General features: G+C 31.0%; 1 protein-coding gene across 1 annotated transcript in view; it reads right to left on the bottom strand.

Moving 5' to 3' along the window:
* Positions 1–212: 212 nt before the first annotated feature.
* The window catches only part of LOC145319267 (alpha-(1,3)-fucosyltransferase C-like), a 40293-nt gene continuing 26788 nt past the window's right edge, over positions 213–13717 (bottom strand). The window contains exons 7-12 of the mRNA XM_080161286.1: positions 13522–13625; positions 6233–6319; positions 5608–5651; positions 2546–2615; positions 1584–1653; positions 213–713 (exon numbers count right to left, since the gene is read on the bottom strand). Coding sequence (XP_080017412.1) covers positions 674–713; positions 1584–1653; positions 2546–2615; positions 5608–5651; positions 6233–6319; positions 13522–13625 — 415 coding nt within the window. The 3' untranslated portion in view covers positions 213–673. The remainder of the gene's footprint in view (positions 714–1583; positions 1654–2545; positions 2616–5607; positions 5652–6232; positions 6320–13521; positions 13626–13717) is intronic.

Below are 13717 nucleotides of genomic sequence, written 5' to 3'. Positions count from 1 at the left end.
GTTCGGGAATTTTTTTTTTTTTTTTTTGGGGGGGGGGTTAGTCGACCCCACTATTTCATTTTTAGTTTTAAAAAGATTTTTTTTTTTTTGGGGGGGGGGTATTTTTCATTTTTGTGGGGGTTGGGGGTGTCCTACCCCCAAGAAAATATTTATAAACCTTCCCGGAAACTATGAGAAGCTACCCTGTAAAGGTGAACCCGATCGGTTACAAACAGACAAACAAACACACAAACAAACAGACAGACATCGTTCTACTTTGTATCATAGATTTAGTAATTTAAATAATTATTGTCTTGAACTTTCAAAATATACAACTTAATATGACTTACTTAGTCTAGGGATCTAAAGGGATACTGGTTAATTGATGTACATCCCCAATGATGATAAACATAACCACCCCTTCTGTAGATTACAATTAGTGGTTGAAACGTTGGGACACTTAACTTATTTAATCAACCAATTAAAATTTAATAAAAGTCCTCAAAGTTGTTAAGCTAACGAATAAGAAAACTTTAGGGACTAGTGTAATAAACAGGTCAATGACCCCTCCCTCCTGTACTTATTCTGAAGTAATGCAGGATAAACGAACAAATTCTTGTCAAAGAATAACACGCTGCTAATTTTTTTTTAATAATGATTATTGAAAGAATATATATTTAACTATTGATTAAGATTAGTGAACACTAAATTCCAGATTGGGCCACCTCGTACATCTGAAATAAAAATACAGATTTGTATTAAAAACTTGATTTGATTCGCATAATTAAAATGTTTAGGGGATATTTTAAGAGTTTCTTCTTTGTATGATCAAGAGAAGGGCGGGTAGATCATGAAATAGATTTAAACCTTCCCAAGGATATTTATAAAGCTTAATCGAAAAGTACAACCAATTCGGACCAATAATTTGCGGTAAGCTTCAGACAAAAGACCTTACAACTTCATTATTATGAAATGGTCCCCACAAAGTTTGTGTTCATTAATCTAAAGAGCCCTAAAATATAATAGGAATTAGTATTTAAAGAATCAGATGAATAGGTTAATTTTAACCTACAAAAATTTGTTGTCAAAAAAAGTAAAAAAATCAGCTTGTTTAAAATGGACATACGGACTTTCTGGTAGCAATTATAGAGTTGCTGTGCGTTCTAAAAATCGATAGGACATTTCTAACCTGTTCAAGTTAACGAAAAGAGCTAACTGTAACGGACGAACGGACGTACAGACGAACTCTAATTATAGAAAAGCTTCGCTTTTAAAACGAACCAATTTTATCACGTTTAATTTAATTAAGATACTTTAAGAAAGATAGGAAGGTAAAATTATTTTTTCTTCTTATTATCTAAAAGTATTATGGTTTTGTTATTGTTGTGCTATTTATTGATACTAGAAAAATAGCTTAAAACTATCCCAAGACCTAAATCTGAAATTGAAATAGCCTAAAACCATCACAGAACCAATGTGAAGCTTACCTTAGAAAACACAATAGGTTTTGTATAAGTTATTGATGTTTTAAGCTGCAGACAATAAAACCTTACTATTTTATATAAAAGGAAATAAGTAAAAACGGAAATTTAAAAAAAAAATACCTTTGATTTTTAATTAAGTTGAGCAACTGTTTTTGGTCCTGTGCTGTATCTTTTAACAAATTTGCAGTTTCTTGAAAAAAAATTAATAATATATTAGTCTATGATTGTACATAATAATTCTGGCTTTGCCTCTAGCATCTAGAGGTTCGGTATTCACATTAGTGGAGTTGAATAGAATAAATGTATTCGTGTTTGTTTGGTATAAAAATGACATTAATTCGACGCTGTGTTATTTTACTCGTTTATCCTAGAAACTAAGAGTTTGTGTTTTTTTTATTAACAGCGTATAGTGTCCAATAAAAAATGACGTCATACAATACAAATAGCCAATGATAGGCCAGTATAAAATTTACCATTGGTCAATTATAATGTATACCTGTCTATATTTGGTCATCTGTAATGTATGACGTCATTTTTATTGGACATTTAGGTCTCTCTTTTTATTTCAGTTCTTTTAGGGTTTGTTTCTATATTTTTTTTCTAGATTGGGTTTTACAAACCTTCTAAGCCCAAGCTTCTCCAAAAAAAAATCTACAAAAGGCGTAATTTTGTTTAACCAAGTTAAGGATGTAGGTAAACAAAATTTTCATCCATTGCCTTATTAATTAAGTTTACTGTTCTGATAACAAAACAACATTAACAATCATAGAGTTGCCACGCATCAAAGTTTACAAGAGTCTGTTGAGTGCTAACTGCTTATAGTAAAAATAAAACAAACGATAAAATATACCCACCTCCCCCCCCCCCTCATATTTTCAATTTAAAAAAAGTGTAAGAGGTTATAAGTTATTGGTTGACACGTTTGAACACTCAATTTAATGCTCCACTACCAATCAAAATTCACTAAAGTCCCCAAAGTTGTTAAGCCAACAATTAAGAAAACGTTATTATAAAACTATGAGGACTAGTGTAATAAACAGCCCATAGTCCCCTCTCTCTCTGATAAACTTTTGATTATTTACCTTGATTATCTAGTGTTGAACAAAGTTGGCTTGTCCAGCAGTTTCTGTGTAATGTGAACGCCTTTTTCCACTAAAAAGTAATTATTTGGTAAAGCATTACTTCCGCAACATTAAAAATCTCCACAAGCGCAAATTTTTATGACAGCACAAACTGCCCAATTTCTTTAAATTTACTTTAATCATTTATTAATCCAACCTTTCTAGGTATTTTTTTTTATTTTTGCCTTTTTTTTGGTAATATTAAAGACTTTGGGGATGTCATGACACACCAATTAATTTTACAATATCACCAAATTTTGACCGATGAAAATAGCACTAGTCAAAATCAATGAAAGAGTTTTTTAAATATAACAATATTCTGTCAATTCTTATTTGTTTTAAGTAAGATCTTTTCATTAATTTATACATGTTAGAATTGTCCTATCGATTTCAAACTTTGCATGATGATTCCTAAAACAGTTAGGTAGAATTAAAGAACCATAGCAACTCTATACTCGTAACCATAATGGTACGTCCTAAAAGGCAAGCATGTACATTGACATTATCCTGTATTTAAGTAATTTTTAAAACAAATTTACATATTTGTTATGACTTACATTTAAATAAATTTACATATATTCTGCTTTTTCGGTTGTTACACTCTACAAGTGTTAATGTTCGTTTGTCTACCGTTTCAGAGCTTGGCTTTTATAGATGTTATCATCCTGTTTTAAAATATATTTGCTATTGTCAGTGTCTAAAATTTGTGGTATAGCAGCTGCACTATAATTATTTGGTCCAATTACAACTCCAATACAAGATTAGGGTTGGTTGGTCACAGGGATAGGTCACTGCAAAATTATCTAATCCTTCCTTAAATTCAAAACGCCCCCAGAATAGATTATTTAAGTTAAAGGTAAATTTTGAGTTTTCGGACAAAATTGCATAAATACTAAAGACGTCAAAATTGTTCCAGCAATGTTAATGAGAGTATTTAAGGGCAATGCATTCACCCATGTACAACTCATCAAAATGTGATGCAATTAATTTGTTTTCATATTCTGCCTACCTGGTGAACATTATCGGGTTTACGGCTATTTTTAGTCAGTCTATAATTATCTATTTGCCTACCTATAACCTATCTGTCTGTCTATAAATGTTTGGCATTATTTTTGGCATGAAAGTAATTAGATATGTATCTTTAATCAGAATAGAAGTGTTGTAAATATCTCCAAAATATTTCAGACAACTTATCTCCACATTAAGATTTTTTGTCTGAAGAGAAAGATCTCAGAAATTGCTCAGGAAAGACCATAAATGTCATGAAGGTGCTTTTAGGCCTTTTTTCTGACCTCCCCAACCTCCCAAGAGGCTAGGGGCGATGCAAATACGTTTAAATCGCAATCCTACATCAGCAAGGAATACATTTTAGCTAAACTACTCTACAATTGTAAGCCCATCAATGCTTTTACTTTTAACTGCTTTTTGGCCTTTAACTGTCTTTTTGTAAATATTCTCTGTACTAATTAAAAATTTGATTACTGACATATCTAAATAATAATGATGACCCTATAAATATTTTTTTTCTGAACTATATAAGCATTCAAGTGAGATGCTTGGGATCGGTATAAGAACACAGTGGTGCAGGGATAGGATAATTTACAAGATAATTCCCCAAAAGTATGTCTAAACATGGTTGTTTACCCTTCCCCACTCAAAACAATTTTGGGGTGACATAGACACCCCAAAATTTTTTAGTACACATAAAAAAAACTGTTATATGTAAATTAATTGAACTATCTTTATCCCCACTTTGACTGATAGATAAAACTAAAGGTTTTTAGGTCGGGGTTTTAACATGTACAGGGACAAAAGTTCATCGCTTTAAATCGCATAATATCATGTAATCAAAAAGCAATTAGATAGACTTCCTGGGAAGTTTACCCACTCCCCCCCCCAAAAAAAAAAAAATATTCAAAAATATATTTCCTTCCTACTACCTATCAAATAAATAACTCCCAAAAAATACTCTCTTTAGTAAATGTAATGATATTTATGCCTATTTGTAATATTTTTTTAGTAGGGCATAACATCACCTATCCCCCCCCCCCTCTCCAATAGAAACAAGAAAAGTTCTTTGTCTCTAGTGATTAAAATGTGTGAAGATCTGTCCGTGCTGGTGGGAATAATTAATGTATAGATAACAGAGAAGTGCATGGAATAAAATTTTAAATCCAATCCCTTTCTCACCTCATTTTTAGGGCGCGGCAGCAGCAGTCGTGGCAGGCAGCCTTTCTTTTGATATGATTATCAGTTGCATAATAAATCAAACTATATTTTACTGCCACTTTTAATCTCAATTTTTTTGTTCAGTCGTAGCTACCGATGCCTTCAAAATCATTTATCTTAGCTCATGTTAGCTCATTGGTTAAATATCATAAACTAGTCAGTTTCAATGTTAGACTTCTCAACCCTGTCTGCCTGTGTGCTTAAACCGATATGGTTCTCATTCAGTTTTTATATGTCAAGGAAAAGTTTATAACAATTTTAGCCTCTAGGGTCGCTAGTATATATAATAGTCATTTATCAATATCGCTTTAAATACGATAAATATAGGTACATTACTTCGGTAAACATTTTATAATTGGCCAGAACTCAGAAAACTAATTAGGCCTGTTTCTGAATTTCTAACATTAAGTCAACAAATATGTTTGACAAGAATGCAAGAATTCATAGAAATTAGAATCAGGTTTTGACAGACATGGCCTTAAATGTAAACTCTAAAAGTGGAAAAAGTAGAGAAATCAAGGTAAAATTGCAGCTGTTTAATTTTCAAAAAAAATAGTCGAGATTCTCCGACATATTAGTTGCCAAATATTTTCAAAAAAGTTTTGCTGATTTGATGACGGGTTGTAACAGTTACATGTTACATACTGTTAAAAAATTGCCACGTATTTAATATTATTTTTTAATTGTTAGGAGTGAAGCTAAATCAAACCAATCATTCAAACCAATACACATTTCTTTTCGACATATACATTAATGTGTATCTAAGGAACACAGACAAAAAAAATTAATTTTACCTGAAAATAAGCAGAATACATTATTGGATGCTCGTTAAGATAAACTAAAATTTAAAAATGTATATTATTCTTTACAATAAAATTGTTTAATTAATTTAAATTAATTAAGATCTAATTTAAAAAAATCCTTATTATCATTAAAAAATATAGGATCATGGAAATAAAACGAAGAGGCGGGTTCTGACGGATTTTCACAGTAGCTTTTCTCCTATTTAGAGTCCCTGCATTATCATTAACATTTACCTAACCTAACTTAATCAAAAAAACGACGAAACCCGCTACTTCGTTTTCTTTCCATGATCTAAAATATGTAATATGTTTCAAGGTAATTATATTATTCTTTCTAAAAAAAGAATAAAACACAAAAGAGATGATTAAAAAGACAAATTTCAAAAATTAGATTTTCTGTTGAGAATCTACTCTACAAATAATCCGCGTCACTCTGTATGACTCTGTAGAGTTTTTCAGGTTTTCCCTTTAAAATAAATGTTTTTATGTTGCCATAATGGTTAATGAAGAGGTAAATGGATGGGAAGGAAGTGAGAATTTCAGGGAACACTACCGACAGACAGACAAAAACAAACATTCATAGAGTATCTTCGCCACTTAAAATGTAAATACTTACTGATAAAATGAGCAAGATGCTGTGGGGATTGAGCCATGGCGTCTATGTAGGAACCCGGGGGCAATATTTCTCGGTAATCCAACCCACCTAAAACAAAAATAAACAAGGATGACAACATCAATAATAAGCAACGCTCAAGAATTATAGATGGACATCCAGAAAAAAAAATGAACTATAGAGCAGTGTCGATCTAGCACCCCAACCAATACATCTTAATGAAACTTGATGAAAGTTTTAAGCCGTCTATATTTAAAAATACGAAAAAACCATGAAAACTTAAAAATCTAGTAATCGATACAGCATCACAATTAATTGATAAAACTTAGTATAAATATGAAGAATGTGAACTTATTTAATCCCTGAAAATTTCATTGGTCTATCACATGTCCCCCGAAACGTTTCAGGCGGAAAGACGGACATTTTAAATTATAAAGTAGCTTCGCTAGAAAGTTAAACTATTCTACTGCTGCTGCAACAAATGTTGGTTGTCTGTTGGATGTTAAAAGTAATATAAATCTAAGGAGCCAGCCAGAGCAAAACAGTCATAATGGAGGATGCCCCAAGGTCCTTTGACGATATGCTGCAGTCCAAATTGAACATATCCTATTGTTTGTAGGGGGGCTGCTCTATAACTGGAGTCTTTCTGAACTTCACTCTATGACTTTGTCACTTATTAGAATAATGAATAAGTAATAAGTATTTACATTTTTTTGCAGATGTTATTTTTTCAATTCCAATAAAGATTATGGACTATCAACCCTTTTATGTCATGATTTGTGATTTATTTACAATGCCTTTAAAAACTATTTTCCACTAGTGGGCCCTTTGCTTGAAGGGGGGGGGGGAAGTCTGACGTACGTAGTAAATTACTAAGTACATGCCGAATTATAGGACCCCCAATTACGATAAACAAAATAATCTCTTCTTAAGATTTAAATTATTGATGAAGAAGTTTGGACTCTAAACGTTTGTACCTACCCATCAAGATTTGTGTTATAAAACTTTAGGTACCAGTATGAGTCCAATGCTCCTTAATCCATGACTAGAATTTTATTTGGTTTTGCATTTCTAAAATAGTTTAATTGAATAAATCTAACTGTAATATTTTGTAACGAATGCAATATTAAAATATTACACGTTGTCAATTTTTTAGATGACATAATTCTAAATATAATAAAGTAAAGTACAATTCATTATAAAAATTTAAATACTTGCACTTCCTCAATTTAAATTTTGCAAAATATAATGATTTTAAATTCAAATTTATTACAATAACTTTATTTTATGTTAAAAAATTTAATAGAGGGGGAGGGGTTAAATGACTTTTAAGTGGGTCTTTGAATATCAACCAAGAGCGTCGTAAATTGTAACACAGAAAAGTCTCTACAAAAGAGCAGAAAGCAATTTGCCAGCAGACGAAAAAAGTTCTCAACACTGGAACCAGGTAGTTATCTAGAGTTTTAAATCGGGATTTGAGATGCCAAACGTTATTCTTAGGTCAAACTGTTAAAAATTTCAATATTTTGCTCTAAACAAGGACGTTTAAGTCCAAAGAGGCGAAGCGAAGAGGCCCAAAAATAAGAGTATTAGAGAAAACAAAATGAAGCCCTAGTATTTGTAAGAGACCGTGTTTATAAAACTTTGGGTACCGGACCGGGTATCATTTACAGTCAAATTACCTCCATCACTAAGGTTGGCGTTATAAAGATAGAAATTATGTTGTATGTAGAAATTGTTAAAATAGGTAAAATCTAGAATATGTAGGACGTATATAAAATATAGAGATGCACTAAATTTAAATATAAACAGGTAAATGCGGATTTTGTATAGAATAAAGAAATCAACCATTTTAGTTGCTGCCTTGTTTTCAAGATGACGTAGTGAAGTTTATCATTTCGGACTATATATTAGGTTAATTAACGGATCAGTAATATTTGACATAAAATCACTTCACATAAATTCATTTCACATAAAACATTTCACATAAAGTATCATTTGACATAAACTCATTTCACATAAAGGTACACTTTACATAAAAACGTTTCACATAAACTCATTTCACATAAAGGTACATTTGACATAAAGGTACATTTGACATAAAGGTACATTTGACATAAAGGTACATTTGACATAAAGGTATATTTGCCATAAAGGTACACTTCACATAAAAACGTTTCACATAAAGGTACATTTCACATAAAGGTACGTTTGACATAAAGGTACATTTCACATAAAGGTACATTTCACATAAAGGTACATTTGACATAAAGGTACACTTCACATAAAGTTACATTTCACATAAAGGTACACTTCACATAAAGATACATTTCACATAAGATACATTTCACATAAAACCATTTCACATAAAGGTATATTTGGCATAAAGATACACTTCACATAAAAAAAATGTATATTTTACATATGGATAAACTACACAAAGAAAAAAACGTTTCACACAAAGATACATTTCACATAAAGATACATTTGGCATAAAGGTACATTTCTCATAAAGGTACATTTGACATAAAGGCACATTTCCCATAAAGGTACATTTGACATAAAGGTACATTTCTCATATAAACATTTGACATATATTTTACAAAAAAAAAACGTTTCATATAAAGATATATTTAACATAAAGGTACATCAAAAAGGTACATTTCCCATAAAAACATTTCACATAAACATTAAGGTACATTCCATTGCAAAAAACGCGATCTGTGGTTTATTTAAATGTCCATTTATTTAGCAATTTTCAAGAATGTCAAGTGTGGGAAAATTTTTAGAATGTGGGAACCATTTATTTTGATTTAAATGGTACATATGATTTTCATTGAATTTCATTTTTTGGAAGTGTGGGAAAAAACGGGAGAAAAAAAATGTTTAAGTATAAAGAAATGTTCTATCAGTTTCAAACCTTTTTCATTCGATAGATCATACTGACTTTGGAAAACCTGTCAGACCGATTTTTGAAATTCAATCTGTGAAAAAAGATATTCAAGTTTTAATTTTTTGTTTTGAAAATATTATTTTACATGTATTGACGCCATCTTGGATTATGATAATTTTTTTTTGTTAGAAGATTTTTTTTCTAAAATATTTTTAAAAAATTAACTTTTTACAATAAAAAAATCTTTGAACTTAAATTGACCAATAATTCAAAGATTTTTTCTCTTTGATTTGGAAGATATTTTATGATTTTTATTTTTAATGTCAAATAAAAACACAACAGTGAAAAAAATGAAAATTAAATGAAAAAACGTTTTATGATTTTATTCAAGAAATTATTTGCTAATATCACCTTTTTGTTGCAATAGAATGTTATTTAAGCAAACAAAATTTAGCATAAATGGATATTTAAATCCCAAGGTATTAAATGCAAAAATTTGTTTGCTTAAATAACTCATTTAAAATAAAAGTACTCTTCAAATGAAAATAAAATTGACATAAAGGTACATTTCATATAATCACATAAAATCATGTTTTTTTCTTCAAAATATTTTCAATGAAAAAAAAACTTCCAAATTTAAGAATGAAAATCTGTTAAACGTACTTTTTTGTACTGGTACCCAAAGTTTTATGATGGTACCCAAAGTTATATACTGGTTTCCAAAGTTTTATACTTGTACCCAAAGTTTTATACTGGTACCCAAAGTTTTTACTGGTACCCAATGTTTTATACTGTTACTCATGACAAATTTATGTGAAATGTATCTTTATGTGAAACGTTTTTATGTGAAAAATTCTATAATGAGAAATTTTTTTTATGTGAAATGTATCTTTATGTGAAATGTACCTTTATGCCAAGTGTACCTTTATGTCAAATGTACCTTTATGTCAAGTGTACCTTTATATCTAATGTACCTTTATGTCAAACATACCTTTATGTCAAATGTACCTTTATATTATATGTACCTTTATATCAAATGTTTCTTTATGTGAAACGTTTTTATGTGAAGTGTTTTATACTGGTACCCAAAGTTTTATACTGGTATCCAAAATTTTATCCTGTACCCAAAATTTTATTCTGGTACCTAAAGTTTTATACTTGTACCCAAAGTTTTTACTGGTACCCAAAATTTTTACTGGTACCCAAAGTTTTATACTGGTACCCATGACAAATGTTTTCATGACAAATTTATTTGAAATGTATTTTTATGTGAAACGTTTTTATGTGAAAAATTCTTTAATGAGAAAATTTTTATGTGAAATGTATCTTTATGTGAAATGTACCTTTATGTTAAGTGTACCCTTATGTGAAATGTACCTTTATGTGAAATGTACCTTTATGCCAAGTGTACCTTTATGTCAAATGTACCTTTATGTCAAGTGTACCTTTATGTCAAATGTACCTTTATGTCAATCGTACCTTTATGTCAAATGTACCTTTATATCATATGTACCCTTATGTCAAATGTACCTTTATGTGAAACGTTTTTATGTGAAGTGTACCTTTATGGCAAATATACCTTTATGTCAAATGTTTTTATGTCAAATGTACCTTTATGTGAAGTGATTTTATGTCAAGTGTTTTATGTGAAATGAATTTATGCCAAATGATATTATGTCAAATATTACTGATCCTAATTAACACCCATCAGACAGCCAACTCTTTGATTGCACGACCTTTGTCTGGAAGTCCTAATTGTGCATGGTAAAGATTTGCGCCTGTTTTGGGGCAAGACATTCCCCCTACTCTAACTATTATGTCGCGCACCTGATCAGTCATAGGAACCATTTTAAGGGCTTTAGTTATGACGCGGTGTTAAGTCGAGATTAGAACTTATTACATTCATATCTCCTTACCAAACAAAGTAATAATAATTCAAGATGCTTAGTTAAAAATGCATACTTTAAGTCGATTAAGTCGGGCTTTTAAAAATCATATTATTTTGAAAAAAGTTGAACAATCATAATTTTTAAAAGGGACATTCAGATTTTAAAACAAACACAACCCTAATTATAGAAAAGCTTCGATTTGTAAAATAAATAATAAAATAGAAATATGTATCAAATGCATTATAAAGTAAAATACGCAAACTATTTTTCAAACTAATTTAGAATAAAAGAAATTTAGGTTATGAAATCAAATTTAAGCTTTTGAATGAATATGTTAGCTAATATTAGACAATCATAACTAAACTTTCAGAAATATAAAGAGAAAGAAAGAGAGGGAGAGAGAGAGAGAGAGAGAGAGAGAGAGAGAGAGAGAGAGAGAGAGAGAGAAGGAAAGAAAATTTTGAATACCTGAAAATTATTTGAATAAGTGAGAAATTTGCATTTAGTTTGTTTGAATAAATTATATGTAGAAGTATTTAGTGAGCCCTGGATACCTGGTACAGTTCTACATGCCAGGGAGGGAGGGAGGGCACATTAGGATGCTTATTACACTAGTCCCCAAAGTTTTATAATAACGGGTTTTTTTTTTTTGCTAGCCTAATAATTTTGGGTACTTTTATTGAATTGGTTAATCCATGAAGTTGAGTGTCCAAACGTTTCAACCACTAATTATAACCTACAGAAAGGATAATTTTGTGTATAATTATTTGGAATCTATATCAATTTGTCGGACAGTTTTCCATTGTCTTATCCCTTTAGATCCCGGGGGTTCATACTACTTTGTTTGTTCCAGCTCATTTTGTCAAGGTCTACAACAGTTTGGTACTCAAATGGATTCCTGTGTTTTGGGTGAGATATCTTATTTTTTACATAAATTGAACATGATGCCCCTGGGATGGGAGGGAAGGGGAACTTAACCCTGTGGGGCTACCCTAACCCAATATGACCTATCCTAAGGTGAAACAATAATAAACAGAAAAAAAATAAACCTCCCTTATTTTCAATTTATTTCAAATTAGGCGTTTGTGGAGGCCAGTGCTCGCCGAACACTTTGAGGGAAACCTCTTTTGTTCAATGAAGATCTTTTTGCAATGAGCTATTCTTCCCTACCAGTACATAATGATGTACATTTAATAATTTAAACCAGACTTTAATTGTGCTGTTTTCATTGCAAAGAGTTGAACTCATGATCAAATTTATTCCTCATAATTTGTCTTTAAAAGTAACAGTTGGAACTCGAATTTCTCAGTCGCAATTCTTTCACACAACTTCCCCTTAATTGTGCAAGAAGGGTGATAATTGGGTAGTTTGGATACTCAATAGTCAAGTACATAATATCAGTACAACCCTTACCCAAACTTCTCTTTGGAGAGCGTCATTCATTACGGTGACTAAATTCTGACACCTACCATACTCAGCGAGTGTGAGGTAATAAAGAGTAGGTTCCTTGAGACAGCGGGTCAAGTAATTGTACTTGAGCGTGGACCTTGAGCTGGCCCTGGTGTTAGCATACAAAAGTGTCTCGTCCTACTCCATGACTACTTAGGTCCATACACTAAGAAACTTTGGCTACACACACAGTGGTTTATCTAATCAACAATTTACAGTTTAAAGTTTCCTCCCATCCTAAAAGACAAAAATGCCTTTGTTTACCTAACTGTACAAACTATTCAGTCCTTTGAATTCATATGCAGGGACAGGCAGATACAAATTTGGGGTTAATAAAAGTTTAGATTTTTAACCCAATGTTTAAATAGGAGAGGGAGGAAGATATAAAAAATAAATTAACGAACTTTCAGAATACATCGCCATGTTACGTAATGTCAAATTTACAAGGATGAAAAATTCCTTTAATATAAGTTTATATCAAGAAATATAAAAAATATTCCGCCCATGATATTTTTGTACTCTGCTACTTATGGAATGTCATTCTTGTTTCATTACTTCCCTTATCATTGGTATCATTAATGATTACTAGATTATGGTTAGGTTATGCCAAGTAGCTCCCATAAGACAAAGTGTCACTTTCAAGACTTGGGCTTGCCTGTGGAGGTTAGGCTGGCCTATGTGGCCGTACAAAATCTTTTACATAACTTCTAACATCCAACCGTTGTGAAACTAATGATAATCAATTAATTACTAAATAATACATAACTTGTAAGAGTATGGCAATCAGTGGCGTGCACAGGGTTTTGCAAGGGAATGCGTGAAGCACACCCAAAAAGTTTGACACCCCAAAATCAAAATCACATTACCAAAATTCTTAAAATTCCTTAAAGCATTTTTTGACTGGTAAATTGCCACAAGAAGCGCCCAATTTTTTCACATCCTCTTGAATTTAAATGAGATGTGACACCTATAGGGGTGCATTTACATACACCTCCCAAATAAACCTTTTGCAAGCCTCTGATGGCAATAAATAAAACATAAAAAAAGTAAATTGCACCTACCAAAAACAACAGGTAGAAGATTTGATTCTAGAATATTCCAGATGCTACCAGACACATAGTCTTGACAAATATCACTCTCAAACACCAAAATGAACTTGTAAAATCTGAAAATTTAATTAGTTTTTGCAAATTTAAAAAAAACTAATTGGATGACGTTTTAATTTAAATTCATTTGTTTAGTTATTTGAATAATGTA

The sequence above is a fragment of the Acartia tonsa genome, chromosome 5 (assembly GCF_053477335.1).
Source record: "Acartia tonsa isolate MP-2025a chromosome 5, ASM5347733v1, whole genome shotgun sequence".
NCBI classification, from domain to species: domain Eukaryota; kingdom Metazoa; phylum Arthropoda; class Copepoda; order Calanoida; family Acartiidae; genus Acartia; species Acartia tonsa.
This window is presented reverse-complemented; position numbering and strand designations above follow the sequence as displayed.